Below are 27,050 nucleotides of genomic sequence, written 5' to 3'. Positions count from 1 at the left end.
TCCGTAGGTATTTGGAATGAGAGCTGGTGAGTCTGCTTTCAAATAGAGGCGAGGTGAGTGAGGTAATATCTTTTTTTGGACAGTTTCTGTTGGTGAAAGAGACAGACTTTAATCTCAGACAGAACTCTTCTTCAGGACCTAAAGAAGAGCTCTGTGAAAGGTCGAAAGTCTGTCTCTTTCGCCAACAGAAGTTGTTCAATAAAAGATAATACCTCACCCACCTTGTCTCTCTAATATCCTGGGACCAACATGGCTACAACAACACTGCAAACAACAGTTGGAATACAGAGAGCAGCCAAAAGCTTTTAGCCACTTATACTCTCCTGCCAAAGATCACCTTCCATAAAACTGAATTCCTTTAAAGAAGGTGCCATACTGTCAGCACATCTGTCTCGGGAAAGGAAAGGAAGAGCTGAGGGAGGAGGATGGCTGTTCATTAATTGCATCATATTGAGCTTCAGGGCAGACATGTACTTGAGACAGCCAAAAGGTGGAGATTTCGAGGTTCCTCAAAAAACAAAACAAATACCACCCTCCCTGTGGCAATACAAAGTGTTTTATAGAAAAGGCAGAAGGACAAAACCAAGAAGCTCTGGAGATTTGATAAATTCCTTTTCAGGAGGGCTCAATTTTGAACGCTTCATATATCTAAATCACAGCCATCTTGCTATCTTTATGCTAAGAATCTTACTGAAAATCAGAGCAGTATATCATTTGCACAAGGAATTTAAACAAAAAAGAAAAGATTGTCACCCTGAGATAACATATCAAGGAGCAAATAAACCATGATCCAGGTTCTATGATGGTAATCAAAAACTGCATATGTAATCTCCTGTACAAAAAGGCAACATCCTTGCAAATATGAAGATTTTCATACAAGCTAAAGTCTTCCATTGATGCCCTGAGAACAAAATGATAAGATTTGTATGGACCAAAGTTTGTCTTAGATACAGTTTCAGCCATGCAGATCTTACTAAGGTAAAATTGCCATTGAGAAAAAAAGGAATTTTTCTTGAGTAAAACTGTAGGATTCAGCTGATAGGCAGGCATTGATCTGGCACAAACTTCATTAACAAGATGATGTGTTGCAGACCCAGTATCATGATCTAAAATATACACCGTGACCTTATAATCTTGTGATATTTTAGTTTGTGACATCTGATATTATTTTCACACTTTATTGTATTTTAGATGTCAAAGAGGTAGAAAACTTATTGGAGATTTTAAAACAATGGGCAAACCTTAGCTAATCTTGAGGCTTCCCTGCTCAGTGAATGAGACCTAAATCACTGCAGTTTATATCTGAATGGAATTAACAAATCTGTTCACTGTATGTATATGTTAATTTTTTACTGCTGATTGGTGGGGAGACCTCTATCTTGAATGGAACTCTTGAATTAAAGTCTGATAATGAATCAGTTTTGACAAAGCCATGCACATGTAGGAACTTATTTAAGTAGAGTCCTTTCCAAAAAGAAGGATTGTACACCTTGATGAAGTTAAAGATATACCTTTTTTTGGAAAGCTGCTTAGGTTTACAAAAATTGGAGAGATCTCCTCCTTAAAGCTCAGCAAGATAAAGTAAAATGTGACTTCTTATATATACATCATCTTCTTTCAAGGAATTCTAAGAGTAATCAAAGCACCCTAAATTATAGTTTTAGGCACTGTTGAAAATCTCCGCCTAGATTCTTTTAAAAAAGAAATATGGTTCTCCCAGTTTGAGAGATAAGAGCTAGCCTTAGACACAGATGATATAGACAACTGCCTCTGGAGTAGAATGTCTAAATAGATGCCAGTATAGTTTCTTCCTGTGATCAAAATATTTTATTTTACATATCTGTTTCAATTTCATGTAATGTGAATACCTTTTTACTGTAGGTGCACATGCACTACAAAATAAATATCAGCTCAAAAATTCTTCCTCACCCATCTCATTCAGCCCCAGATTAACAAGTACCACGCTGCTTAATCCAGTCCTTCCTCATAAAACTGGAAGAACAGATGGGACTTGCAGCATGTAACTCTGTTACAAGAAGGGGGAAGCAAGCAACTCTCACTGAAAACACCTTACCAACAGCTCCCTCCTGTTTAAACCAGGAGGCTTTTAGCTAAAGTTCTTTAGCAGATCTCACTTTAAGTTACCACAGTACATGGGGAAGAATTTAATTTTAAATCAAACTAAAGTATTTATAGGTGCTTTGTAGTGAGATTCCTACTTTGAACTAAGTGCCTCAGAACCCTTCAATCTTTTGTGCTCACCACCCTGATACTCTTTGGAGCACTACTGCTGCTGGTACAAAGAGTTCCAGAGCTCATTTGGGAAAGGTGTGTGGGGCATGGGATACCAATGCACTTAGCAACAGCATTGCAAATGACAAATATCTCTTGTAATTGGACTTGTTAGGAATATTGCACAATGTAGAGGTGATTGGGGGTCAAAGTTTCTTCTCTTTATGTGCATAATTCACATGCACAACTGCAAAGAAAAGGTCGGAACAAGGCACATTGTTTTCTTTAAGCTTTGGACATACCAGTATTGTTTCAACTAGGGAGTGAGCCAAAGTTCACTGAAGTCAATAGAACAATTCTCACTGACCTCAGTAGGCTTTGAATCAGATCCCTCATGATATGAGAGATGCACAACCAAACATTTACTACCCAATCATCAGAAAACTTGTCTGTGGTAGGGAAAGGGAGAAGGCATGGTTAGAGAAATATTTTGCTCATAATTCAGTTTTAAAGTAGAGATGGGCACTCATGAAGTTATTTTCTTGTCTTTAGAGAATGTGTTGTATTAACATTCTTATTGTTATTTTTAATTAATAATTCACTCTCTATAAAAACCATATATCTACTGGAAATATAAGAACCCTCAAGAGAGAATGGGAGGAAACTTGCCTAAGAAGAAATCAGACTGGAGGAATGAAAAGAAATACTAGTAGCTGTCAAATTTATGCTGTTTAATTGTTCTTATCTAAAAATTAGAAATTTCACCTCTGGAACCCGTAGATCAAAAGTGAAATGATCTTATGGGGTGATTATGTAAGATAATAATACTTAACAAGTATTTAGTGCTTATCTTTTTAAAGCACTGTGAACTGATTAACTCAACTAATTTAAACTAAATGAATTAAATATGTACAGATAGCACAGTTTTTGGAATGTCTAGATTCTTGTCTGCCAATCGGGGTGGAATATGTTTTTCTAACAACCTCTAGAAGTATTTAGATTAAGCAAGGAATGAAATAAACACCCAGTGGATTGAGCTAGATGATAATAGCAGGCTCATAGTTAAGCAAGACTTTTTTAAAAGATTGGCTACTTACATGAATAAGAATTTATAGTTAAATTAGCTTGGACAAAAATACAAGGGTTATCAATCTTCATGCATCAGAGCATAAACAGGTCACCATCTGGGGTCAGGAAGAAAATGATCCTCATGATAATAGCACTGCAGGATTAAGTCCTTTGCTGAGGGCAGAGGGTTACACTTTCCTATGCAATGACTGACTGGTCATTACAAGACAAGATAGACTAAATGGACATTTGTTCCTATATTTCATCTGTCATTTCCTTAGCAGGAACAAAATATATTGTCTGGTACTGAAAACATGTATGAACTGCTAGATGATGAGACTAAGATTTAAAGAGGCCTTTATAAGATATACAGATTTTTGTAAAGGAACCATGAACCAAAATGGCATCTGTATAAAGGGGGATGGAATAAAAAAAAAGAAGGGCAAGTGTTCTAAGGGCATCCAGTGGGCAGAGCACATTAGGGGAAACAGACTTGCATCAATCCAGAAAAGAAAAGCAAACACCTCCTCCCCCGCAAAAAATACAGAGAAGGAAGTTTTAGACCATTAAGAACCAACTTACCTGATATTTGTTTCTGTGTTAATTGATTTGAGAGAACAGAAGAATGGGATAGATATTAATATTAATTATTATAGTATATTATTATAACACTGTAGTATAATACTAATTAGTATTTCTACTGCAACTTTCCTCTGTTGATCTCAAAGCACTTTACAAAGATTTGAAAACATCATCACATGGCCTACTGAAGTACAAAGATATTACAGACTTGCCTGAGGTTGCAAAACAAGTCCCTGGAGAAGATGGGACTAGAGCCCAGGTCTCCTGACTCCTATTCTCTTGCCCTTGCCAACAGACCTCATTGCTTCCTATAGGACTAACTTCAGTAGAGTAGTGCAAGGTAGGGCAAAAAACAAGAGCAAGTTAAGTTTATTGAGTTCAAAATGTGTATTCATCCTCTTTAAGGGCAGGTAGTATTTCCATTTCCTCCTCCATCAGAGTTCTGTATGTGGGGAGGAGGGACCAGCCTTAATTTGTACTCTGGCTCCCTGAGAAATCTACTGGGAACTTCTTCAGTGAGCTGTTACAGACTTGCTGTTTCCCCGAAGTGCCCACTTTTCAAAAAGCGCTGCCCATTCATGTCACTGCATTGGCCCCTATGATCTCTTGACCCTATAGTGAAGTTTCAGCCACTGCAACCCCATCCCTTGGTGAACTTCTGGTCCTTCCACCATGCCTATCTATTTTTACAGCACCAATCACCATAGCCTCCAATCCCTCAGTAAGCCACCTGATTAAAGGTTTGCAGGTTGGGCCCCTAGTTGTTGTAGTTATCATTATATTTATTTATTTAACATTTATACTGCCAAGTGCCTAGAAATCAACCAGATAAGGGTTTAATTGTATTAGATGCCAAACAGACATAAAGAAAGTGATAGTCACTGTCCCAAAAAGCTTGCAATTTAAAAAATAAGAAATAATGGATGGATGAGACAAACAGCAGCTCAGGGTAGGGGCAGGAGTAAACAAGGTACCAAAAGTAATATGATGTGTGCAACTGAGCAGTAATCATAAATTGCCACCTCGTTGCCTAGCTGTTATCAAGTTGCAACATAATGAATATATTAGGAAGAGGTGAGTTTTGAAGAAGAACTTGAATGAGGATAAAGTGGCGGGATGATGGATTTTGACTGCAGGCTTTTCCCACACCTAAGGAGCAACGTAAGAGACATGGAGAATTGGATGATCAAGGCTAGCATCACCGATAAGGTAAAATGCTGGATGGGTAAAACAGAGGTAAATCATAAGGGGTTTGAAAGAAAGAACAGGACATTTGTGTCTGATGTGGTAGAAAAGAGGTAGCCAGCAGAGAGACTTAAAGATGGGGAAAAGCAGAAACACACCTGCTGGGAGTTCAAAAAAAATCCAAATTGTAGTTCAGTTTAAGTCCCTTTCCTTGGGATAGGCTTTATTAACAGTTAATATTCCAAAACAGGATCAAAGTAATGCAGAACACTTGGTAACAGCCACCACAGCCTTTCCAGCTTTCAGCAAACATGGAGGGGAAGAAGACACACTCTGCAACAGCTTCCACTTTCCTTTTATAATGCCAACCCAGATCACCCATATGATGGGCAGGGAACCTGAAAGTTCTTGTAACCTCTTACATGTTGGAACTTAGGAAGTGCCTTTATACCTCGTCAAAACGGTGTGACCCTGACATAGTCAAAGCAACAAGCCAGGAAAATTATCTTAGCAGCAACATTTTGAAGGGACTTGAAAAGGGCAAGTTTGCAAGCATTAAGGCCATGGAGGCCATTACACTAGTCAGGGCCGGCTCCAGGCACCAGCGTTCCAAGCAGGTGCTTGGGGCGGCACTGTGAAAGGGGCGGCAGTCCGTGTGCCATCAGCGTGGCACACGTCTTTCCGCGGTAGCGGCAATTCAGCAGCAGCTTTACTCTGTAGGCTATGCCTCAGCAGCAGCTTCTGTCTTCAGACCTCCTGCTTGGGACGGCAAAAACGGTAGGACCGGCCCTGACACTACTCCAGGCATGAGATGCTCAGGACTTAGCTGGCTATCAAATACTGTAATTCTTATTGCCTTTTGTACAATACAGAACTAAAACATTCCTATTTTATATTTACCTTGGTGGTGGAATTGGTAGTCAAAGGGAAAAAGTATTGAGAGAGTAGAATGAAGAAACAAAACAGAGAGGAAAATTAATTTGGTTTTACAAAACCTGCTCTCAGGCTTCAAATGCCTTTCTAGAAGTCTTAATATTATGTGACATCTAAATGCCAATATGATATTGATTTTAAGACAATAACTGATCAAATTCACTAGTTCTGAAATGCCCTTTCTGGGAAGGGAGGCACTCTGCATCCGATGAAGTGAGCTGTAGCTCATGAAAGCTTATGCTCAAATAAATTTGTTAGTCTCTAAGGTGCCACAAGTGCTCCTTTTCTTTTTGTGGATACAGACTAACATGGCTGCTACTCTGAACTCTGTGTCTGATTCACTATAGCCTTACATCTTGTATAGTCATTTACACCAGTGTAAAGTGGGTGTTAATTACTACCATTTTGATTTGGTAGCCTTTTACATTCACTTTACACTAGACTAGTGTAAATAGCTGTACAAGATTCAGGGCAATGGTGAATTGGTGCCATACAAATGCAGATTAGTGTTATTATGGCAATTTTGGCTGTTATTTGTAATTTCCAAATATTTTGGGATATTACTTTTTTACTGTGTGAACTATTATGGAAGAAGAGATGAACACTAATTTTGTTTTATTAGATATTTTTGATCTCTGAACCACTAGCTTTTCAATGAAGCCTAACATCCTTTTGCAGGCAAAAGTCCCATTGACTGCAGTTGGAGTTAGAGATCAGGACCCATGGAGGTATAAGAAAATAGGTAGAAGGTATGTTAAAGCCTTAAACTTATAGGGGTGACCTTGCACTCTGTGTACCCCAAACTCACATTGTCTCCACTGGGCACAGAATAGACTCACTTCTCCCCGCCCCCCAACAGATGATAATCCTGGGCAGGTTTAAAGAATAAACAATCCCTCTTCCCTTCCCCCACCCTTCACAACCCATTATGCCTCCTCCTCTTTGCACTTTTAAAAGAAATAGGCTGCTCCAGTGGTGGATGGTTCTTATTCTGTCATCCCAATTGCACCAGCTGGCCTATGCAAAGATACTCCGTTTAACTAGAAGTATACTTCTTGGCAAGGTAACTGTGGCATTGAAAAAATAGGAAAGAAATCCTGGGATTGATTTTTAAAACAAAATATATTTGTGTTGCCAGCCCTGTTAATTAATCTTTCAGGCAGCCTTTCTTTAGAGCTTGTGTGGGAAGTAAAAAGAAAAGGAGTACTTGTGGCACCTTAGAGACTAACAAATTTATTAGAGCATAAGCTTTCGTGAGCTACAGCTCACTTCATCCGATTTACTGAAAATGTTCAGTAAAAGGCACACCAAGACTACAACAAAAAAGGAACTGAGGTTTCTAATTAAAAAGATGTGGGCACATTCATCGAGCACATATATTCTACATTGGTAATTCTGAACTGGTTGATATCAACAGAATGTTTGTCTTCAGTTTCAAAGGGAAGGCAACGGATATGTCTAGAGGCACAACTAGTATAAAAATATAAACTGAAATTACTTTTAAACGTTTAAGGCTAGTCAGGAGAAAACGGACGTTTATTTTTAAGATCTAGAACATCTTGACACTTCTAATTTGCACTTTAATTGGACGATTTAATTAATAGCCTGGTTTTTGTTGTTGCTCTTTTTGATTGTTTTTAAATCTGCATTAAATCAATCCTGGATGGGGGGAAAAAACTATTTGGGGATAGGAAGAGTGATCTGGGGGGAAGAACCATGTACATTCTACATAATCCTGCATCGCAAGCTGAAAAATAACAAAACAAATACTCCAGATATATATTTACTCACTGATTCTTAGCATTTCCAGTTGGACTATATTATATATTTATTGGTTACTATCAAGGGGGGATAATAATGGCATGCTCGGTTTATCGTGATCGTGATTATTTCCATGGCAGTCTCTGAGGTGCCACAAGTACTCCTTTTCTTTTTGCGAATACAGACTAACACGGCTGCTACTCTGAAATTTCCATGGCAGTCTTATTCACAGAACCGTATACCTAAGGTGATGATGATGCAGATGCAGACAGACAGATCCCATGAACCTAGGGGGAACAGCTGGAGGCTGGTACTCGCCCAGTGTAAGAAGGAAGGTATTGCTATAAATTGGGAGTCTTTATAGCTGTTCGGCTGGAGGAAGTTTTTGGCTGTAAACTGTCATGCACTGCAGCTCTCGCTGAAAAGGCTGTGAAAGTGGGGAGTTTTCTCTCCTGAGAACCAAAGTGCAATTAAGATCAGAAAGGAGAAGCAGGGCAGAGGGGGAAAATAATAATAATAATAAAGAAGAGGGCACAAATAGCTGCCCAGGAAAAATCTTCGTATTTTCCCTATCCCTCCCAAAATATACACAGATCTCCCACAGCCCTCATCTTTATGTTGTTTAACAAAGCCCCAAAACTGCAGGTATTCTTTTGATCGTTTGTAACTTAAATCCGGGAAGACTATTTAAAAACTATCAGCTAAATCTTGGGATATTCCTTAGTTCTTTGGGACTAAATGGGGAAGCCACTTACTAAAACAAATATTATAAAAGTGAAATATGCAAAGTGAAATAAATTCCATCTTCCTTTTGAATGGTAAATTAGAGAAAATGAAAATATCTCGTGATACTATGTGCAAAATTTAATAATAATGTTCAAAGCATTTATATTGCCAGTGGTATTTGAGCTTTCCTTATATGTATTGTTCTTCTTTAAAATTAAGGAATTAGCCTGTTTAGAAATATTTTAATTCTGAATCGTCAATAACAATGTTTTTTATTAAATTTCAAACCATATTAATATATAATCAAGTCAAATCCAGTTTCCCTTTCATACCTAAATCCACTAAAACAGACGGGTCGCCTTCGATTCCGCTTCACTCTATTACTGTGTGCCAGCTCTTCAGATGGTTCATCTGTAGGCATATTAGATCTGCCGAAGAATTTAGAACGAAATTTGTCCTACCCTGGATCCACTAGAATAAAAATTACTTCAGAAAACTTCGAAAAGTCAGAATGTGTCGAAAGCAGAGAGAGGGTTTTTTTAAAGATCTAAACTGCGCTGCGAAGCAGTACGGGCTGTGAAGGAGCCTCCCTCATTTTGGCTTAATAGTAAGAGTATCTTGAGGTGCAGGATTTTGCAGTGTTATAATAAGATGTTAGAAATCTCATCCTTTAAAAAATAACGCAGATATTCACAGATTGACAGCCTCGTATCGAATTTCTGAGCTTGAATGCTCATGCCTTTTAAAAGTAAAGTATTGTTTTGTATGGAACACCGTAAGTAAAATCAGGGTGTGATGTTCGGCTGGTGGCAAGGATCTAGTGGAAATATTCAGAGCGGTGACGGTTTGGGCGTCTCTTCTTGCCCGCTCTTTGAAAACCTGCTTGTAGAGAAAGATCGTTCCCCATCAGAAGTGGACTAGATGCCCTCAGTAAGCAAAGCGTGTCGGTTACAAAGGGTTTTTTTTAAAAAACGTGTGCAAAAAGACTCACCCAAAGTAGGGAAATGTCTTCACTCTATTTCCATAAAGTAGCAGAGAATGTTTGCATTCGCGATAATTTTTTTTTTAAAAGCAACACGATCGAGCAAAATAACATTAACTTGATCACCACATGTAGCTTTTTAAAAATACAACTTTGATCTCTAAACTTAAGAGGAAAAGAAAATGGGTGCAGAAATATATGCTGTATTTGAAATTTGACTAATGTAGCAGTTTTATTCCTGAAATCAAGATGCGTGTATAGATGTGAAAAGTGTCTATCTATCTATCTATCTATCTATCTATCTATCCCCAAGATTAACTATTTTTGAATATAGCTCTCCATCCTAAACATTGATTTCAACTTGTTCTTCCAAAGAGATTGCCATTGGCAGAGAAACTTTTCTTAAAAAGCAAACTTTAAAAAAATCTCATTAAATCAGTTCAAATAAAACTAATATCCAGTATTTTGAATGTATGTTTGCATATCTTTTTTTTTTTGAGAAATCCTTATTTTTACACTGCACTGCCTCCCCTCCCCTTCTTTTGCTCCTGTTTAAAGCGATTGTTATTGTTTAAAGAGACCCCATTGAACTATTTCCTGCTCATTGTCACCTCTCTCTCCCCCTCTCCCTCTATCCAGAGATTCTCACAGAAAGGTAATAAACTGTTCCCTCACACCACAGATCGCAGCACCTCCTGAGAATTCAAACCATTCCAAAGCATTAGTATGTTTCAAAACATTCATTCTCTCCCTCTGTATTTACGTCTTGGCCCGTGAGACTGACGGAAACTCTCAGGATTGGAAAGTTTTTCATTTAAAACACGATTCACGAGACTTTGATAACTCGCAGGTTTCAGAGTAGCAGCCGTGTTAGTCTGTATTCGCAAAAAGAAAAGGAGGACTTGTGGCACCTTAGAGACTAACAAATTTATTAGAGCATAAGCTTTCGTGAGCTACAGCTCACTTCATTTGATAACTCGGTAATTCGAAGTGAGGATCATTCCGGGAAGTGAGCCTCACTTAGAGTTACCGTTTTTTAATTTAAAACACACAAAGCCCTTTTTTCCCTAATCCAACTATACACATTTATCCTTGTTATAAAGAGTTATAAAGAGGGGGGAGTTTTAAGCCTCAATTTATCGATATAATGTTTATAAATATTTCCAATTTAAATGTTAGTATAATTAGATGGTTGTAAGCATCAGTCATTTTCATATGCACATGTACCATAGAGATTCGTGGTAAGAGACAGAGCTACCGTCCTTCTAAAAGATGATCTGAGGTGGTCAGTACATTCTTTAGGTTGTGTGAAAGCAATAGTTCAATGAGATCATCAGACTGAGTTTGAGGGTTTATTTCAGAGAAGTGCTTTCTGGTCAGTTGCTTTTTAATTATTTTAAACATTTCTTGTCAGCTTAAAATTGGCCTCATGCTAATTTTAATGTTCACATAGACAGGAATGTCACAATCTGTGACAATGTGAATGTGAGGTTTCTGTTTGAAGAGGTGATACTTTTTCAATTTGCAATAGAAATACATTGCAAATATCTTCAACAGCAGAGGGGGTGGGGGAAGGACTTTTAATATTGATTAAATAATAACTTGCGCTAGGGGTGTCTCCTTTCTAGGATTGGCTGGTCTAGCATGGTGTCTAAAATAAAACCTCTAGGGTTTGCAGCCCTGTGTTGCGAGCGGCATGTCAATGTACCTATAATGACTGCTGCTGAGAAGGCAGGAGGATGCTGCACACAGGTTATGGGGCTGTTGCTGAGATGGGCCATTTCCTCCGAGGCTGCTGAAGCTCCAACCCCGGCGGCTTTGATAGAGGTGCAAACATTTGGGGGCAGATTTACATAAAATAGCCGTGTTTAATCCCACTGGCCGCAATTAACATCACAGGCTTCCCCGGGCACCGTTCTGATATGGCCGCAGGGAGCCAATCAGCTGGGGCGGCCGGACACATCAAAGGGGTTCTCCTCCAATCAGGGGAGCCCCCCCACAGGCACAGTGATGTCACCAGGCGATATTTATTGGGGGGGTATAATTGCTGCCCCCTTGGCCAGTTCCAGTCTCGCTGACCAGAGAGGTCAAGTGGATTAACCCTTCTGCCACCACATTGCAACCAGCCTGGATCCTTCCCCCTGTAAGCAGCCAGGACCCCCGCCCAGGAGCCCCGGGGGCCTCCTCTCCCGCGTGGCTGTTCAGTGTGCAATCGCCTCTGATAAGTTCTACCAGGAGTTGGAGCCGGACCTGAGGCTGGAAGTGGCTCCTGGGCAGTAAGTGGTTTTGGGGGAGGGGGAGGAGAGAGGATGAGTTCTCCCGGCACGGAGAGCTCCGGCAAGAGCTTGCAGTACCGGGTGGACCATCTCCTAAGCGCGGTGGAAAACGAGCTGCAGGCTGGCAGCGAGAAGGGAGACCCCACGGAGCGGGAGCTACGAGTCACTCTGGAGGAGAATGAGCTGTGGCTGCGCTTCAAGGAGCTCACCAACGAGATGATCGTGACCAAGAACGGCAGGTAGGGTCGGGACGCCGCTGGCAACCCCGGGGGGGGGGGGGGCTGCCCAGCTCCCACTGCTGCTGGAGACAACCGCAGCCCCAAATGACTGCACAGCCCTTGGGGCTGAGGAGGCCCCTGGCCCTCGTCCCGCTGGGGTTCCCTGCCCCCGGTTCAAGGATCCCTCCCTGCAATATTATGTTGGGCCGAGTCCGCTGCCCAGCCCCCAGGCCGCTGGAGACACCGCAGCGCAATGCTGCGGGAGACTCTGCCCCCCGCCCCGGCGGTATTTATTTCTCCCCCTTTTTACAGGAGACTTCCCTCCCTCCAATCCAGCCCTGCTGGGGAGGATCTCCCCGAAACGTGGCTGGAGAAACCAGATCCTCTGCCGCGGCTGGGGGCCCCCCCTCTGCCCAGCGCGGCCCCGGAGCGGGGGAGGCTGCAGCCCGGGGCGGGAGCCGGTTAGCTTTTGCCCGGAGCCGCACAAAGGGCCGGGGGGGTGGTTGGGAGCCGGCTGCCCCTTTGCTGCGGGGACAGCCGGGGAAAGGTCGAGGGCCAGGCAGGTGAGACGCTCGCGCGGCTTCCTGGGGTCCCTGTGGAAAGAGCGGAGCGGGGCTCAGGGCGCCCCGGGGCCGGGATCGGCCTCGCTCCGAGGCCCGCGGCGGGGCGAGCGGGAGCCCGGGCCCGGCTGCCGGCTGCCCCCGGAGGTCCCCGCTGGCTCCCCGGGCCGTGGGGAGCAGTTCCCCCGCACAATGCGCCTCTCCCTGGCCCTGCTCTCTCCCCCAGGCGGATGTTCCCGGTGCTGAAGGTGAGCGTGTCCGGCCTGGACCCCAACGCCATGTACTCCTTCCTGCTGGACTTCGTGGCCGCCGACAATCACCGCTGGAAGTACGTGAACGGGGAGTGGGTCCCCGGGGGCAAGCCCGAGCCGCAGGCCCCGAGCTGCGTCTACATCCACCCGGACTCGCCCAACTTCGGAGCGCACTGGATGAAGGCGCCGGTTTCCTTCAGCAAAGTCAAACTCACCAACAAGCTCAACGGAGGGGGGCAGGTGAGTGGCGCGGGCTGGAGCCGCCCAGGAGCCCGGGCCAGGGGCGGCCGCCGAGCGGCCGGGTCTCCGCGCTCCGGGCTGCGCTGGGGCGGCGGAGACCTTCTCCCGGAGCCGGCGTGCGGCAGCTCGGCGCGGCCCGGGCCAGTTGATCCTGCCCGCAAAGCCAGGAGCTGAGAGTCGGGGCGGGGAGGCAACTTTCCCAGAGCCTCCCGCGGTAACAAGCGCTCAGCCTCGAGGGTGTGCCGGCTTCCCTCCGAGCACCCCGCCCCGGGCTTGCCGGTCAGCCTGGGAGCCTGCCCCTGGAAACCACGGAAATACAGCCAGGGCTTCTCATGGACGGGTTCATTTGATGTACCCAGTGCGCTGGGGTGCTCTAAAAACCCACCGCTCGCTTTTTAGGAGCAAAAATAAAAACGCAGCCCCATATACCTGAAAAGCAGGACCCGGAGTCTGCCGAGTAGAGTTCACCAGGAACCCCCGGGGAACTAGATTGCATTTGATCCCTGCATTAGCGATGAAGTTCTTCTTCAGTTTTCTTGACACTGGGGTTTGGATTCAATATCCTCTATACTTTTTTGACAGACTGACCGGGCTGGTTTTGTCCTGATGCAACTTACCAAGCAGATCATGGATTCTTCGGGGGATTTTTTAAAAATAGTCATTTCAGGGTTGAACTAGTGGATAATCCAAAGTCTGTCTATATCCGATCTAATTTTGGATAAATAGGCTGCCCTGCCAAATATAATGGCGGATAATATTTAGGCAGATACTTTAGTTGCCCGAGGTTTACCTTCTTTTGTCAGGCTTCACTTTTAGAATTTACTACGGTCTGTTGACTTTCCGGACCCCCCCTCCCCGCCCCCAAATATCCAGCGTTAGCTTTTTAAAATCAGAAAGTGCTTTGTAACTGTAGGAATTTGCATCCCACTGTGACAATGCTTATCTGTGCTATTATATGTTTACAGATCATGTTGAACTCCTTGCACAAGTATGAGCCTAGGATTCATATAGTGAGAGTTGGTGGCCCTCAGCGTATGATAACCAGCCATTCCTTCCCAGAGACCCAGTTTATAGCTGTGACAGCTTATCAGAATGAGGAGGTATGCACAACATGGGAAAGAAACCTACATGCACTTACATCCCCTGAATTAGCAAAGTGAAAGACCCTGGAGCAAAATATTTATCATGTAACATTTTTTCAATTCTCTGTGTTTTATTTTAAATTGTATGTAAAGTGTTTGTTTTAAATTAAATAATAAAGCCCAATAAATAAATAAATAATGGCCATTTAGTAACACTAATTCCCTGTTTCCTACGTTTTGTAACTTTATTTGTTAAAGTATAACTATAAAGATTCTTTGGAATTCATCAAAGCTAACGACTAATGTTAGAAAATCAGTAAGAATAAACTCACCATTTTAAAGTATATGAAATAATAATAATACATGAACTAACTGGAAATGTCATTTTCAGAACTGACTTGTTTTCAAATAACTAAAATGTACACTTTAAACTTCAATTAAACTGTAAGTTACTAAGCTTATTATCCTAGCTGAGATTTGTTGTTGTTCATTCTGGTCTATCCAGAAACCGAAAACTCTTTATAATTGTCATGAGCGTATCCCCTTTCCTTTGTGTTTCCTTAATAGGATAATAAAACCAGGCAACTTAGTCAGGCAGTGACAGTGGATGTCTTTACATTTTGTAGAGAGAATCATTTCAAATCTGCTGTTAACATTTGAGATGTTTGGATGCTGTTTAGTTACTTTACGTAAGTCCATACTCTGGCCTTAATCCTACTGCCACTAAAATCAATGCTAAAATCCCACTAACTTTAGAGAAGCAGGATCAGGTCCTAAATACTGTGTGATAATGAATAGTAACACTTGCAAAATAAGATTTTTGTTGTTGTTTTTAGATCACAGCTTTAAAAATTAAATACAATCCATTTGCAAAGGCTTTCCTTGATGCAAAAGAAAGGTGAGAATCCTTGACTAAACCCAGTTACAGAGTTTGCAGAAAAATTACATATTTGTGAAAACACATTTCTTTCAAATCATTTTCTTTGACTAATGAAATGTGGCTTCTTTGACAGAAGTGATCACAAAGATATGATGGATGAAGTCGGAGACAATCAACAGTCTGGGTATTCACAGTGTATGTTTAATTTCACACTATTAAGTATATAACTTTAAAAAATACCTCATCTTTCATCTCAGCTTCTCTTGTATTTCCTTTCTATTACAATTTAGTAGTACGTTATAGCTGAGTAAAATTTAGACACCAGTGTTTGTTTGCAGGCATATGTTAACTCTTACTATAGATTAAGTATGACATTCTTGATAATACTTAGTCCTGCCTTGAGTGCAGGGGACTGGACTAAAAGACCTCTCGAGGTCCCTTTCAGTTCTATGATTGGTGTCTGAATCTTATGAATACTATTTTGTAGTTTTTCATGTTTCTCATTGTGTGTAATATATTTTATTAAAAACATTAATACTGCCTTCAAAAATTCTGTAGTGAAATGTCATAACCACATTAGTTTTCTACAAGACAATGGGTCTTGGATGTAAAGAATGCAATATCTGTGGGGAGATTAATGGAAGGAGTGTTTTATTTCAAATGGTAACAAAAATTAGTGAGAATAAACTCACCAGTTTAATTAATTAATTTAATTTTTAAAGTACACGAAGGAAATTGGAGGCAGCAGTTTTAAAATTCTTTTGTTTTCAGATGGCTAAAATGTCGCTGGTTTAGAATTTTAAATTGAATTTTGTTTTAAAAGAACATTATCAAAAAACTTAGGTCCACAATTTGAATAAATGGGCTTTTACAAGATATAATGGGAATAGAATTTTTAAAAAACTCTATGAAAACATTTTCTTTTGCATTTAAACATCATCCCACATCAGTATTGGAAACCCCAAGCACAGCAATGTTGTGCTAATGGAGGAGAACCAAAAAGAGAAGCTACAAACCAAAGATTAAATTAACCAGTGTGGTTTTACTGTCCAAAGTTAATGATGTGCAAAATATACACACATAACATAAAAAATGCAAAGTTTTAAACATATTTCAATTTTAATAATCTAAGGTGTAATTAGTAACACAGGTAAAGAATTCTTAAAAATATAAATTTTATTTTGATAGCATCTATTGTAAAGGGCAGGGAGAAGCCAACCGGAATAATGTTATTCAATAGTGCTGGGAGGGAACCTGTTTTTTGCCCTTATTAAAATTGCTTTTTTTGTCAGTTTTTCTTTCAAAATGATTTTTTATGTGAGGAGACATGTATCCACATTTCATTTTTGACAATTGGCGTTTTCTGATGGAAAAACATTGTGTTGGAAAATTTCTGACCAGCTCTAATATTTAACTTCAGAGTAATAGTGTTCAAAGGGCTCATAACATTCATAGCTTGCCCTGAGGCATTATGTATCAGTTAGGGAGACCAGATAGCTAGGGTGCAAAATTGGGACGGGGTGGCAGGTAATAGGCACCTATATAAGACAAAGCCCCAAATATTGGGACTGTCCCTATAAAATAGGGAGATCTGGTCACCCGAGTATCAGTGCTACAAAATGTCCTCTCTTTCTCACAGTAGGTGGCTGGCTTATTCCTGGAACTGGGAGTCTGTGCCCCCCCTCCAATCCTCATGCTCAATTTGGAGCACCTCTATCACTGTCCTCTGCTCACAGCTGTGAAAGATTCTCATCGCTGAGGAATCACCGTTCTGCCCCTTACCCCAATCCATATGCCCATAGAAACAACTCTCCAAGTAAGTCTTTATTATTCTGTGGCTATTTAAAGAGGGAAATTAACCTAGGGGTCCAAATTCTGATCAATTACATCAGTGTAAATCTGGAGTAATGTCACTGGAACTGAGATCAGTATCTAGCTGCGTTTGTGCTGAGGGCTTGTGATATCAATTGAAAGGTAATAACAAAAAGTAAATACGTTTCTCTAGCCTCTTAACAATGGAAAAGTAAGATTATGTAATGCTCTATCTAATGTTAGGTTATTAGACAATTCTGTGCTAGCATTGTCCCTGTGTGCTACTGTAGAACACGAATCTTGAAATGAAGGAATACTTCAATGATTTTTAGCCTAGGAAAGCTTAGTTTATACTGGCAATATTCATCAGTTTAAGTCAGTGGTCCCTAAACTGTGGGGCACGCCCCCTTAAGGGGGCACAGAGGAATGTCTCCGGGTGCACGTCAGGGTCTGGGCCAGCCCTCACAAGGGGGTGGGGAGGGAGTGCCACCCAGCCTGCTCCGGCCCCACCCTCGGCCTCTGCTCTCAGCTGCTGTACCCTGTTCTCCGCTCCCAGCTGTGGATCTGCTTCTGGCCCAAAGGGGTGTGGACACCTTCTATTACTGGTAAGGGGGAGTGCAAGAGGAGAAGTTGGGGGACTTGGTTTAAGTGAAGATAGAATATATGTATCTGAAGAATTTGAGGAAGCAACACCTTAAAGAAATGGCAGTGAATTGAATAGACTTCTAGTTATGGTAGTGGAGTCAAGTGGCATTAACCTAAGTAAATAACGGCGGGCCTAGTTTCGCCACCATTACTCACATTGAGGAACATCTTAATCAACAAGACTATATGTGTAGTAAGGTACTCCTCAGAAAAAGTCAGGATCATAGAATTGGGTGAATAATGACAATATGTCTATCCAATTGCACTTCCATGAGAAGAAAGGAGGGAATGTTTAACTAACTGCCCATCCAGGACTTCCTATGGGTTTTTCTCTCCCAACCAATAAAGGCTACTGAAAGGGGTTTTTGTTTGTTTCTTTGTTTGTTTTTTTAAAAAACAGCTTAATATTTTAAATTTTATAAAATATTATGTAGGCTAGGTGACACAGTCATCATCAAATTGTTCCAGACACAGCCCAGAGCCTGACTGTTCTTACAATACGTAATTCTGTAAAACGTGTTAAAGATGAAAATTTGCATGTAGTTGATTTTTGTTGCATCTTGAACCTTTGCATGGATTTTGCAAATTCAAATAAAATTCCATGAGAATAATTGACTTTTCTGTGTGCCCTGCTTCTTCCCCCATCCCCCATAAAGGATTTTTCTCCTCCCCTTAAGTTCATATGCCACAGCAACCTTTTCTGGCTGTGGAGGGTGGAATGGCATTGAGGCCATTGCTAATTTAGCCCCATAATTATGACAGAGCTACATAATGCACTCCCCTCATCAGAGGCTGAGCATTTTGGCATAAGGAACTACTGGAGGTAGAAAGTGAAATATGCTCCGGCAACTGAACTTGGGCACCTCATATAGCAAACTGGCACACCACCCACTTGACAGCCCCAATAAAATTGATAGTTTGACACAACTGATAGATACGTGTGTGTGTGTGTGTGTGTGTGTGTATATGTGTGTGTGAGTGTGTGTGTATAGATAAACAAAGCAGTAATAAAAAAGCCATACTTTGCATTGAAAATGAGAATTGTGCCTCACTTTAACTGCTAATCTGCTTGTTACGTGCTTGCTTGTTTTTCACAGCAGCCTATGCTGATAATTCCTCGGCCTGTCTTTCTATGCTCCAATCCCATGACAACTGGTCCAGTCTAGGAGTTCCCACACACACTAGTATGCTGCCCATGAGTCACAGCACTGGCACATCTACCAGCTCCAGGTAGGATTCAGTCCCTTTGCAATGCAGCCAAATCTTCAGAAATTAGAGTATGTTGGGATTTTTTAATTGAAAAAAGGAGTGAATAGGTCACCGTCAGCTTGAAATCTAGTCAGTTTTAAAGCAAAAAGTTACAAGTTACAAGTAGACAAATAGACATACCCTGTCTCTCAGGGTATGTCTGTACTACAAGGGCTATAGTGGCAGTCCAGCAGCTAGGCTGCTGTAGTGTAGTCTCTCGCTACACCGAAGGAAGGGGTTTTTCCATTGCTTTAGTAAATCCATCCCCTTGAGAAGCGGTAGCTAGGTCGACAGAAGAATTCTTCCATTGACTTAGTGGTGTCTATATTGGAGCGTTGGTCTGCTTAACTATATCTGTCAGGGGTGTAAATTTTTCACACCCCTGAGCAACATAGCTAAATTGACCTAAGTTTTAGGTGTAGACCGAGTCTAAGTCTCTCTCCCTATTTAAGGCTTTATTGTCACATTTTCCTTTTTTAATGCTTTTTTTCTCTTCCCTGTTGATATATGAAAAGCCCCTTATAAATATGTGAAAATAACTGGCAGTACAGGAGAAACAATGAAATAGACTGTACGCACAGTGCTGCCAAAAGCACAAAGCAAACTCATTGGAGAAATAAGGAACAATTGTTTTCTCGACTTTCAGTTCTTGGAATCTTAAGTGTTATTTATAACAACAGTAAGTAAAATAACATTTGGACAAGTGTGAGAGATCAAGCAAACAGTATCCCTTTAAATAATAGCCCTTGTTTATTGCTTTAAGAGGGCTCAATGAAAACCATCCTCCTGTCATGGACATATATCATGTCTCTTTTTTTAGACTTATGATTATCTTGATAAAATATTGGCTCACCTGCTGAAGGAAGTTATCTGATGTTGAATTTGTACCCAATCCCTAGGAACCCAAACTAGAAGTTATTGGGGAGTCTGATGGGATTTTGCTATTGACTTCAATAGGATCAGGGGTTGGCCCTCTATTATCTTTTTTTTAAACATCTTGCAGTTCAAATCTGTAGTCTAAATATTCTGCTAATATACATGAATTGTGGAAAAGGCACTTATTTATGAAATGTGCAAGTTAGCATTTATCTGTTAAAATATACCATATTTATTACTAATCCAAAGTACTAGATACTTTTTTTACTGAGCATAAATTTATTGAAATAACAAGTACTCCCAAGCACTTCTTCTCCCTCCCAAAAATGTCTTTACATTTGGAAGGCAGCAAAGTCCAGGGCACTGGATTGAGAGTCAAGAACCTGGGTTGTCTTCTTGGTTCTGCCATTGAATTGCTGTGTGACCTTGGGCAAGTCACTTCACCCCTCTGGGCCCTGGTGCCCTATCTGTAAAATGGGGATAACAGAGATAATGTAAAGTGCTTTGGGATCTATGGGTGAAAAGTGCTGTGTAAGAGCTAAATAATAAATGGAAAAGCTAAATTTATCCTCTTGAAATTTTTCTCAGAGATCAACTTTTTTGTTTCTGGTCCCAGGTAAAGAACTTTTTTAAAAGGTGTGTGGTGGGGGGAGTAGAGGGATGAGGTGGGAGCTGGGAAGATTTGGGTAGATTCTTATCCTCACAGCATGCTGGCTGCAGCTAATCAGTGTTATCCACAGTTTAAGTGCTTGAGACTTCTCTAGTGTACTGAAGTAGCAAAAACCTTCCCAAAGTTCTTTTCTATGAATAAAGTAGCTGTATAAAAACGCACTTGGAATATGCTTCTTGAGGTTTAAAACTGCATAGCTGACAGGGAAAACTGGGTTAATTAATAATCCATATTATCTACCCTTCTTCTCTCTTACAGTCAGTATCCTAACTTGTGGTCTGTGAATAACAGCACCATCACACCCGTGTCTCAGTCAGGTGGGATGTCCAATGGACTGAGCTCCCAGTTTTTGCGAGGCTCTACAGCACACTACCCACCCCTTCCTCACTCTGTCACTGCCTCCTCCTCGGGATCTCAGCTGTATGACGCTGGCACACCAACAGACATTTCTGACAGTCAGTATGATACCTCTGCACATAATAGGCTGGCATCCACATGGACTCCTGTCACACCACCTTCTATGTAAACCAAGCCCTTTCTTTAAGATAAAGACTTTCTAGCTATTTAGTTACTCTTCATACTGAATCCACAATGAAGTCTTGAGGAGGAGAAAAAGAGACATGAAGTAAATTACAAAGAAAAAAACTGCACTGCTTTTGTATAAAGTAATTCTTACAGTATAACAATGTATCATTATAGATTCTCAGGTCAGAAGGGACCATTATGATCATCTAGTCTGACCTCCTGCACAATGCAGGCCACAGAATCTCACCCACCCACTCCTGCAGCATATAGACCTTATGAGTGCAATTCTCGTTTAGCAGATCCACTGCTCTTCCTTTTTAAAATAAATATTTTTAATCCTTTTCAATTTGGCAGAGATGGGCCTGAGACATCAAAGTTTGACCCATATTCCACACTTCTCAATGTTATGGGAGTATCTGGATCTGGGGTTTTGTTTCATGCCCATCATGACAGTTTTGTCAAAGTCTTTTTTTTTTTAAATAAGCTACTTCCTGTCAATTGCCAGTTTACATTTTGCTTAGCTGTAGTTGTGAGAGAAGCTTTATTAAGTGCATAGTTTGAATCCTTCTCAAATCTACACAAATTTAGCTAATGAGTGAAATTTGGAAAACTGTGTGCACTAATGTATATTTGTCATGAGAATATGTGGTATTCTGGTAATTAACAGTTTTATGCACAACTGTGTGCTTATTTCCTTGCTACTGAATTAAATGATGAAGACAATCAGCAAGAACTTTTTTCTGCATAATAAATGCAATATAAAATTTTGCTCTAGTCATCTTTACTGAAAATACACCCTTTTTAAGGTGAGTTTCATTGTTTGATCATATAGCCAATGAGCAACTTTCAGGCTAACTAAACTCCTGCCTTTCAAACAGCTGTTATCTAATGGAGGCCTCCATCCAAAGTCCTTGGAAGCCAATGGAAAGACTTTAATTGACATTAATGGTCTATGGCCCAGGCCCTAAACAAGAGAAGAAAGTCAATACCTAACGGTTCTTTCTAATTTATTTTAGTTCAATATTGTTGTCTGATCAATATTTATTATTTGTTAGGATGTGACTTTGTTTTGTACATTTTAAGATGTGTATATAATCCGTCAATATGCTGTGTACCTTAAGACAATCATACATAAGACATGTCACTCCAAGACATATTGAAATAGTGTGGATCCAAGTAGTTAAGTTATTATACATGAGCAAATCCCAAATGTCAGTAATTTGGGATGGGAGTATAGATATAAGAGTAATGTACACCAACTGCTTGTCTTCACTAGAAGATTAGGTCATGGTAATGTCCTTGCTATCCATGCCTCATATCTTTGAGGGCTCTTATTAACTACAATGAGTTGACCTAATCGTCTGCTGAAGACAAACCCCAAATGTTGGGTCAAAATGTGCCTTTGGATGTGCATGCTGCTCCCACTGACTTCAATGAACACACGTGTGAGGGTGGAATCTGACCTTTATACTAAACCATAACAAACCCCTTTTTGATGAAGTGCATTAGGTTGGAAAGTAGAGTTCTAAGTTAGAGGATTCATTCAATATTTCATGTGCTATAATGGCAGTTTAAAGATGAAAAAGCAAATGCATGCTGCACTTTTGGTTTCTTAGGTCCTGTTCCTGCAACTGGATCCACATGGGTGGACCCTTGCATTCATGCAGTGCCCCATTGAGTTCAGTGGGGATCTGCGCCAGGCACAAAGATCTGCCCAGGCAGGGCCGACAGCAGGATCTGGAAGTTAGATGTTATTCCAAACGAGCCAGTCACAACAAAGGGCAGCACCAGAGTTAGATGACTGTAAACTGTGTCTTCTCAATATTGTAAATATTGATCTAAGCTCTCCTATTTTATTGTGAAAGTGAATCATGTAAATGATGTAAGTGTATTGTTATACTCTTTTGTAGAAATTAGCAAAGTTTGTTTCATTGTGTTTTGTACTTATATTTCAAAAGTATTAAGTTAAATTGAAAAACAGTTAGTAAAGTTTCTTTAATAAACTAAATGCTTAGTTTTCAATTTGTGGAAATAAGTTTAATCGAATGAATTTCATTTATTATCATTTATTATTTGTTTTACCATAGCACTTAGGAGCCCTAGTAATTGACTAGGACTCCACTGTGTTAGGTGCTGTACAGACACAGGACAAAAGCTCCCTGCCCCAAAAGTGTGCACTCTACATTGACTTTAACTCTGGAACTGAAGTCCAGCCATGTTTTTGCTCTTTCTGGACCTCTCAAGAGGCTGAGGTATGAGGTAGCACAGCTGATGTATGGAGTGTAGATCTGTGAAATCACATCAGATTCTTTGAGTGCTCATACTGCAAAAAGAAATTGGGCTAGTTCTGCAGGCAAGAATGCTTCCTCAGAGAGCAGGAGCATCTGTTGTTTTAGAACTGCTCTTGCCAGAGTGATCTGCCCTGGGTACAATTAAGGACTCACCCTGCAGCAGAGTGGAAAGTCCCCTTAACCGTTTCCTAGGTGAACAGTATACTTGGCCATAGAAGTCTCTGTGACAGAGCTGAAATCAATGCATTGGAGCAGTGGGAACCTCTGGTTGCCTGGGAGATCACGTGATATAAAACTGATGGTTGATGTTTCCCATACCCACTCAATGTACCCGAGCAAATCTACCCTTCTCTGCACAAGAAAACCTTGGGCTAGGATGAGAGATCAGGCCTGTTTATTTACATATATATAACATTACATTATAATGTTCCAACCTTATTGAAACACAAATGTTTCTTTTAAATAAGGTCAGAACATTACAATGTTTCTGAATCAAGATATTTTGGAATTTTGAGAGATTCTGATTTGGAACAAAAGCAAATATCCAAATGTCAAAAATTTGCCTGGAATAGAAATTCTGTTTTCAAACCAGCCCTAGTTCACAGGTTTAGCAGAGAATTTGCTACAAAACCTTGTCTATCTACACAAAACTTGACATGTGAATCTTAAGTAGATATGATGCAGCAGGTTGTTTTTGAAAAGAAATATGTAGGACTGAAGATAAATTTGTGCCATTATTCTTCTTAATTAAAAGTTGATCCATACATCCGGTACTCTCCCAACTAGTTAGTGATACAAATAGGTAACATCCTCTCTCCCTGAGCCTGTGCAGAAGGGTTAACACAATAAAAATGAATATTCTGCCTAGGCTCTTCAATATGCTACCTATGGCCTACCTGTATCAGGGGCAGCTCTACCAATTTTGCCGCCCCAAGCAGTCGCCGCCAATAGCGGCAGAGCTGCCACCGAATTGCCACCGCGGGATACGGACTGCCGCCCCAACCACCTGCTTGGAAAGCTGGTGCCTGGAGTCGGCCCTGACCTGTATACATCCCTCAATCTTATTTTAGAAAATTTAATAGCATTAGCAGAGCCTTCCTGTGGGATCCTGGTCCATGCCCACAGGTATAATTTCAAAAACTGTAACTCCTTATAATGAGGTAGCGTGGGAGTTGGGCTCTCAGACCTACAAAATAACTATTACGTTTTGATCATGTTACAGATGTCAAACTGGTTCAAGCATGGTAACACCCTTATGGCAACATGGGTGGAAACTGAACATGCATTAATGCATCCAATTCCCCTGGGGTTCTCCTCAGTCCTCTTGTTGGCCAGTGTAGAGAAATAAGATGCCTACAGTGGTGGCAGTGCAAAAAGGTCTGGACTATCCTAGTTAAAGAGGTACCAATTTCATCCACACCATCATGCAAAAGCACCTATTGGGCTCAACCCAAACTTGCCAACTGGGAACAAACCTCTAATTTGGAAGAACTAGCTGAGCAAGGGCATTGTATGGATTTCCCAATTAGTCACTGATGAGGGCTTTGCCTCTTTTCTAATGCCAAAGCAACTTTATGACCTGCCATCCTCAAAGGAGTGGCAGTACTTACAACTGAGGGCAGGTCTACATCTACACTACAAACACTACAGTGGGTACAACTGTAGCACTTTGATGGAGATGCTCTAAGCCAACAAGAAGGAGCTCTCCTATTAGCCAAGTTACTCCACATCCACAAGAGGCAGTAGCTATGTCCGCGAGAGAGCCTCTCCCACTGACATAGTGCTGTCTGCATGGGGGATTAGGGTTGGTAGAACTATGTCATTCAGGGGTGTGGATTTTTCACATCTCAGTGATGTAGTTATACCAAAGTGTGTAGTACAGACCTGGCCTAAGACATATGCTAACATATTAATTTGGTCGGATGCCGTAGGACTGCCAGAGGCCTCAGAGCTACCAAGAACCTTGGAAATTCTTCATAAACTCCCCAGGCTTGTTTCCAACAGATACTCAGTTAATGAAGAGGAACTGCATTAGTCTGGAGTTCTTTGTTGAAATGTGGGAAGGGGATTTATCACAGCCCTTTTTAGGTTAGAGCTTATCATGGAATTGTAAAAATGCCTCTGTGGATCTCAGGCTACTCTTGATACCACAAAAGATATTATTCAAAATGTACTGGATGCCACAGAGCTTGCACAAAACAAAGGCCTTGTTCTCTGACTTTGTTGGCACTGTAACAAAGAAAAAGGAACCCTATGCTATGGGACTGGCCATCAGTCAGGCGGCTGTGGGAAGAGGTGGATACCAAAGTTAGAATAGTGCTTGGCTTCAGCAGCCAAACCTCAGCCAAAAATTATATCCTAGGTTATTTACCTGCTTAACGGGTGGTTAACTCCACCACAAAGACTTTAGTTCTTGAGGGCTGCAATGATCACCAACCTCATGATTTTACAAGAAGGGAAGAGTAGGCTTATGCCCAGACTAGAGCAATGTTATTTTGACCAGTCTGGTTTAGCAGCCAAAGAAAGAATAGATTATCATCATAGCGATAAATTGAATGAACTCAAAGAAATTTGGACCTCATTTCTAGATACATTTGGCTAGAAATGTTGAGATGGCTCAATGAATGCGCCATTCCACCTAGCTCCCTGGTCCCTTCCTTCTTTCTTCTTCCTATTCATGTATTTCTTTTCCTGTTTTATTACTCTTATATGCTATGTCTATGTAGTATTGTTTGGTTTTGTGTTATCTGGTCTTGCAACTTCGACCAGTTTTAAAATTATGTAATTGCACAATTTTATTGCAGAGCCCATGAAACATGCAGTATTTAAAAACATATACAAGCTGCAAGTCATTTTACACTTTTTATTGTCTGTTTCTTCATGAAAATCAATAAAAAAGGGAAAGGAAAGGGAAAAGTTAATAAGTCAGCAGCGGCTGACAAATAAAATCTCCTTTGGAGGAATTTGTCAAAAACTGCTCTCTTTCAAAATGGCTATTATCTCAGTAAGACTGAGGCCACAGGCTGTCCTCACTTAAGAGGTTGCCATTTCCCTATAGCCTTTGCAGTTTAGACTGCCCTTAGCAAAGATGGCGACCCCATCTCCCTCATTGTTCCCAATGGGAATGAACAAAGGGAAGATTTCAGCCCCCTGTGCGGTCAGGAGGCAGACAGCAGTCACTAGTGGAGCAAGTGAATATGGGAGCTAGGAAGGGCAAGGGGAAAACTGGGTTGTATGGGCCCAGGGAAATGTAGGAGGAAGGAGTCAGGAAATACGAAAGGGAGCAGGAAGAATTTGAGGGGTAGGACACTGTGAGAGGGGAAGGGGCACATGGCAGACAAGAGGCTATGGGGGACTATGGAGGGCAAATGTGAATGGGACAGAAGCTGGGTGGAGAGGGAGGGGAGGATTAGCTGGAGGCAGGATAGTAATAGGGGAAAGGGAGGAGGACCGAGCAGTATAGAATGGCAGCTGCTTCACCCCCAAGGCTCAGGAGAGTGCTGTCCAAGCAGCCAGCTGGGTGTCTCACTGTTATGTGCCCTTCCTGTAGGGGAATAGCTATAGAGGTATAAACCTTTATACCGGGAGAGCTGTGTTGACACTGGGGCAGGAGGAGGGGGGCAGCATTGTACCACTTTAACTATACGGGTACGGTTAAAGCAGTACAACTTGTGTGTGCAGACAAGACCTTCATAACGCTAGTGAAACCAATGCAATTGTTCTTTAGCACATGCTATGCAAGCTGAGTTAAAATCTAGGCTCTCTCTTATGCTTTAACTTGACCAGTTTAGCATGTGCTAAAAAATACAATTGCTTTAAGCAGTGGTTGTCTACCAGGAGTCCACGTATCTCTGGGGCCACACAGAGATCTTCCAGGGGGTACATCAACTCATCTAGATATTTGCCTAATTTTACAACAGACGACATAAAAAACACTAGTGAATTCAGTACGAACTAAAATGTCATACAGACAATTACTTCTTTATACTACTGTATATACATTACAC

The 27,050-nt window shown here is 41.2% G+C and overlaps 1 protein-coding gene across 1 annotated transcript; it reads left to right on the top strand.

Annotated features, from left to right (window-relative positions):
- The first annotated feature begins 8,468 nt into the window (after nucleotides 1-8,468).
- TBXT (T-box transcription factor T) lies at nucleotides 8,469-20,932 on the top strand. The gene is made up of 7 exons (XM_043511280.1): nucleotides 8,469-13,014; nucleotides 13,980-14,114; nucleotides 14,933-14,994; nucleotides 15,110-15,171; nucleotides 16,616-16,792; nucleotides 18,531-18,663; nucleotides 20,486-20,932. Exons 1-7 carry the CDS (start codon nucleotides 12,754-12,756, stop codon nucleotides 20,751-20,753), a joined length of 1,098 nt encoding a protein of 365 aa, XP_043367215.1. The 5' UTR covers nucleotides 8,469-12,753; the 3' UTR covers nucleotides 20,754-20,932.
- The last annotated feature ends 6,118 nt before the right edge of the window (nucleotides 20,933-27,050 follow it).

This window comes from Dermochelys coriacea, chromosome 3, assembly GCF_009764565.3.
Source record: "Dermochelys coriacea isolate rDerCor1 chromosome 3, rDerCor1.pri.v4, whole genome shotgun sequence".
In the NCBI taxonomy this organism is placed as follows: domain Eukaryota; kingdom Metazoa; phylum Chordata; order Testudines; family Dermochelyidae; genus Dermochelys; species Dermochelys coriacea.
Note: the sequence above shows the minus strand (reverse complement) of the source record. Positions and strands in the feature narration are given on the sequence as shown.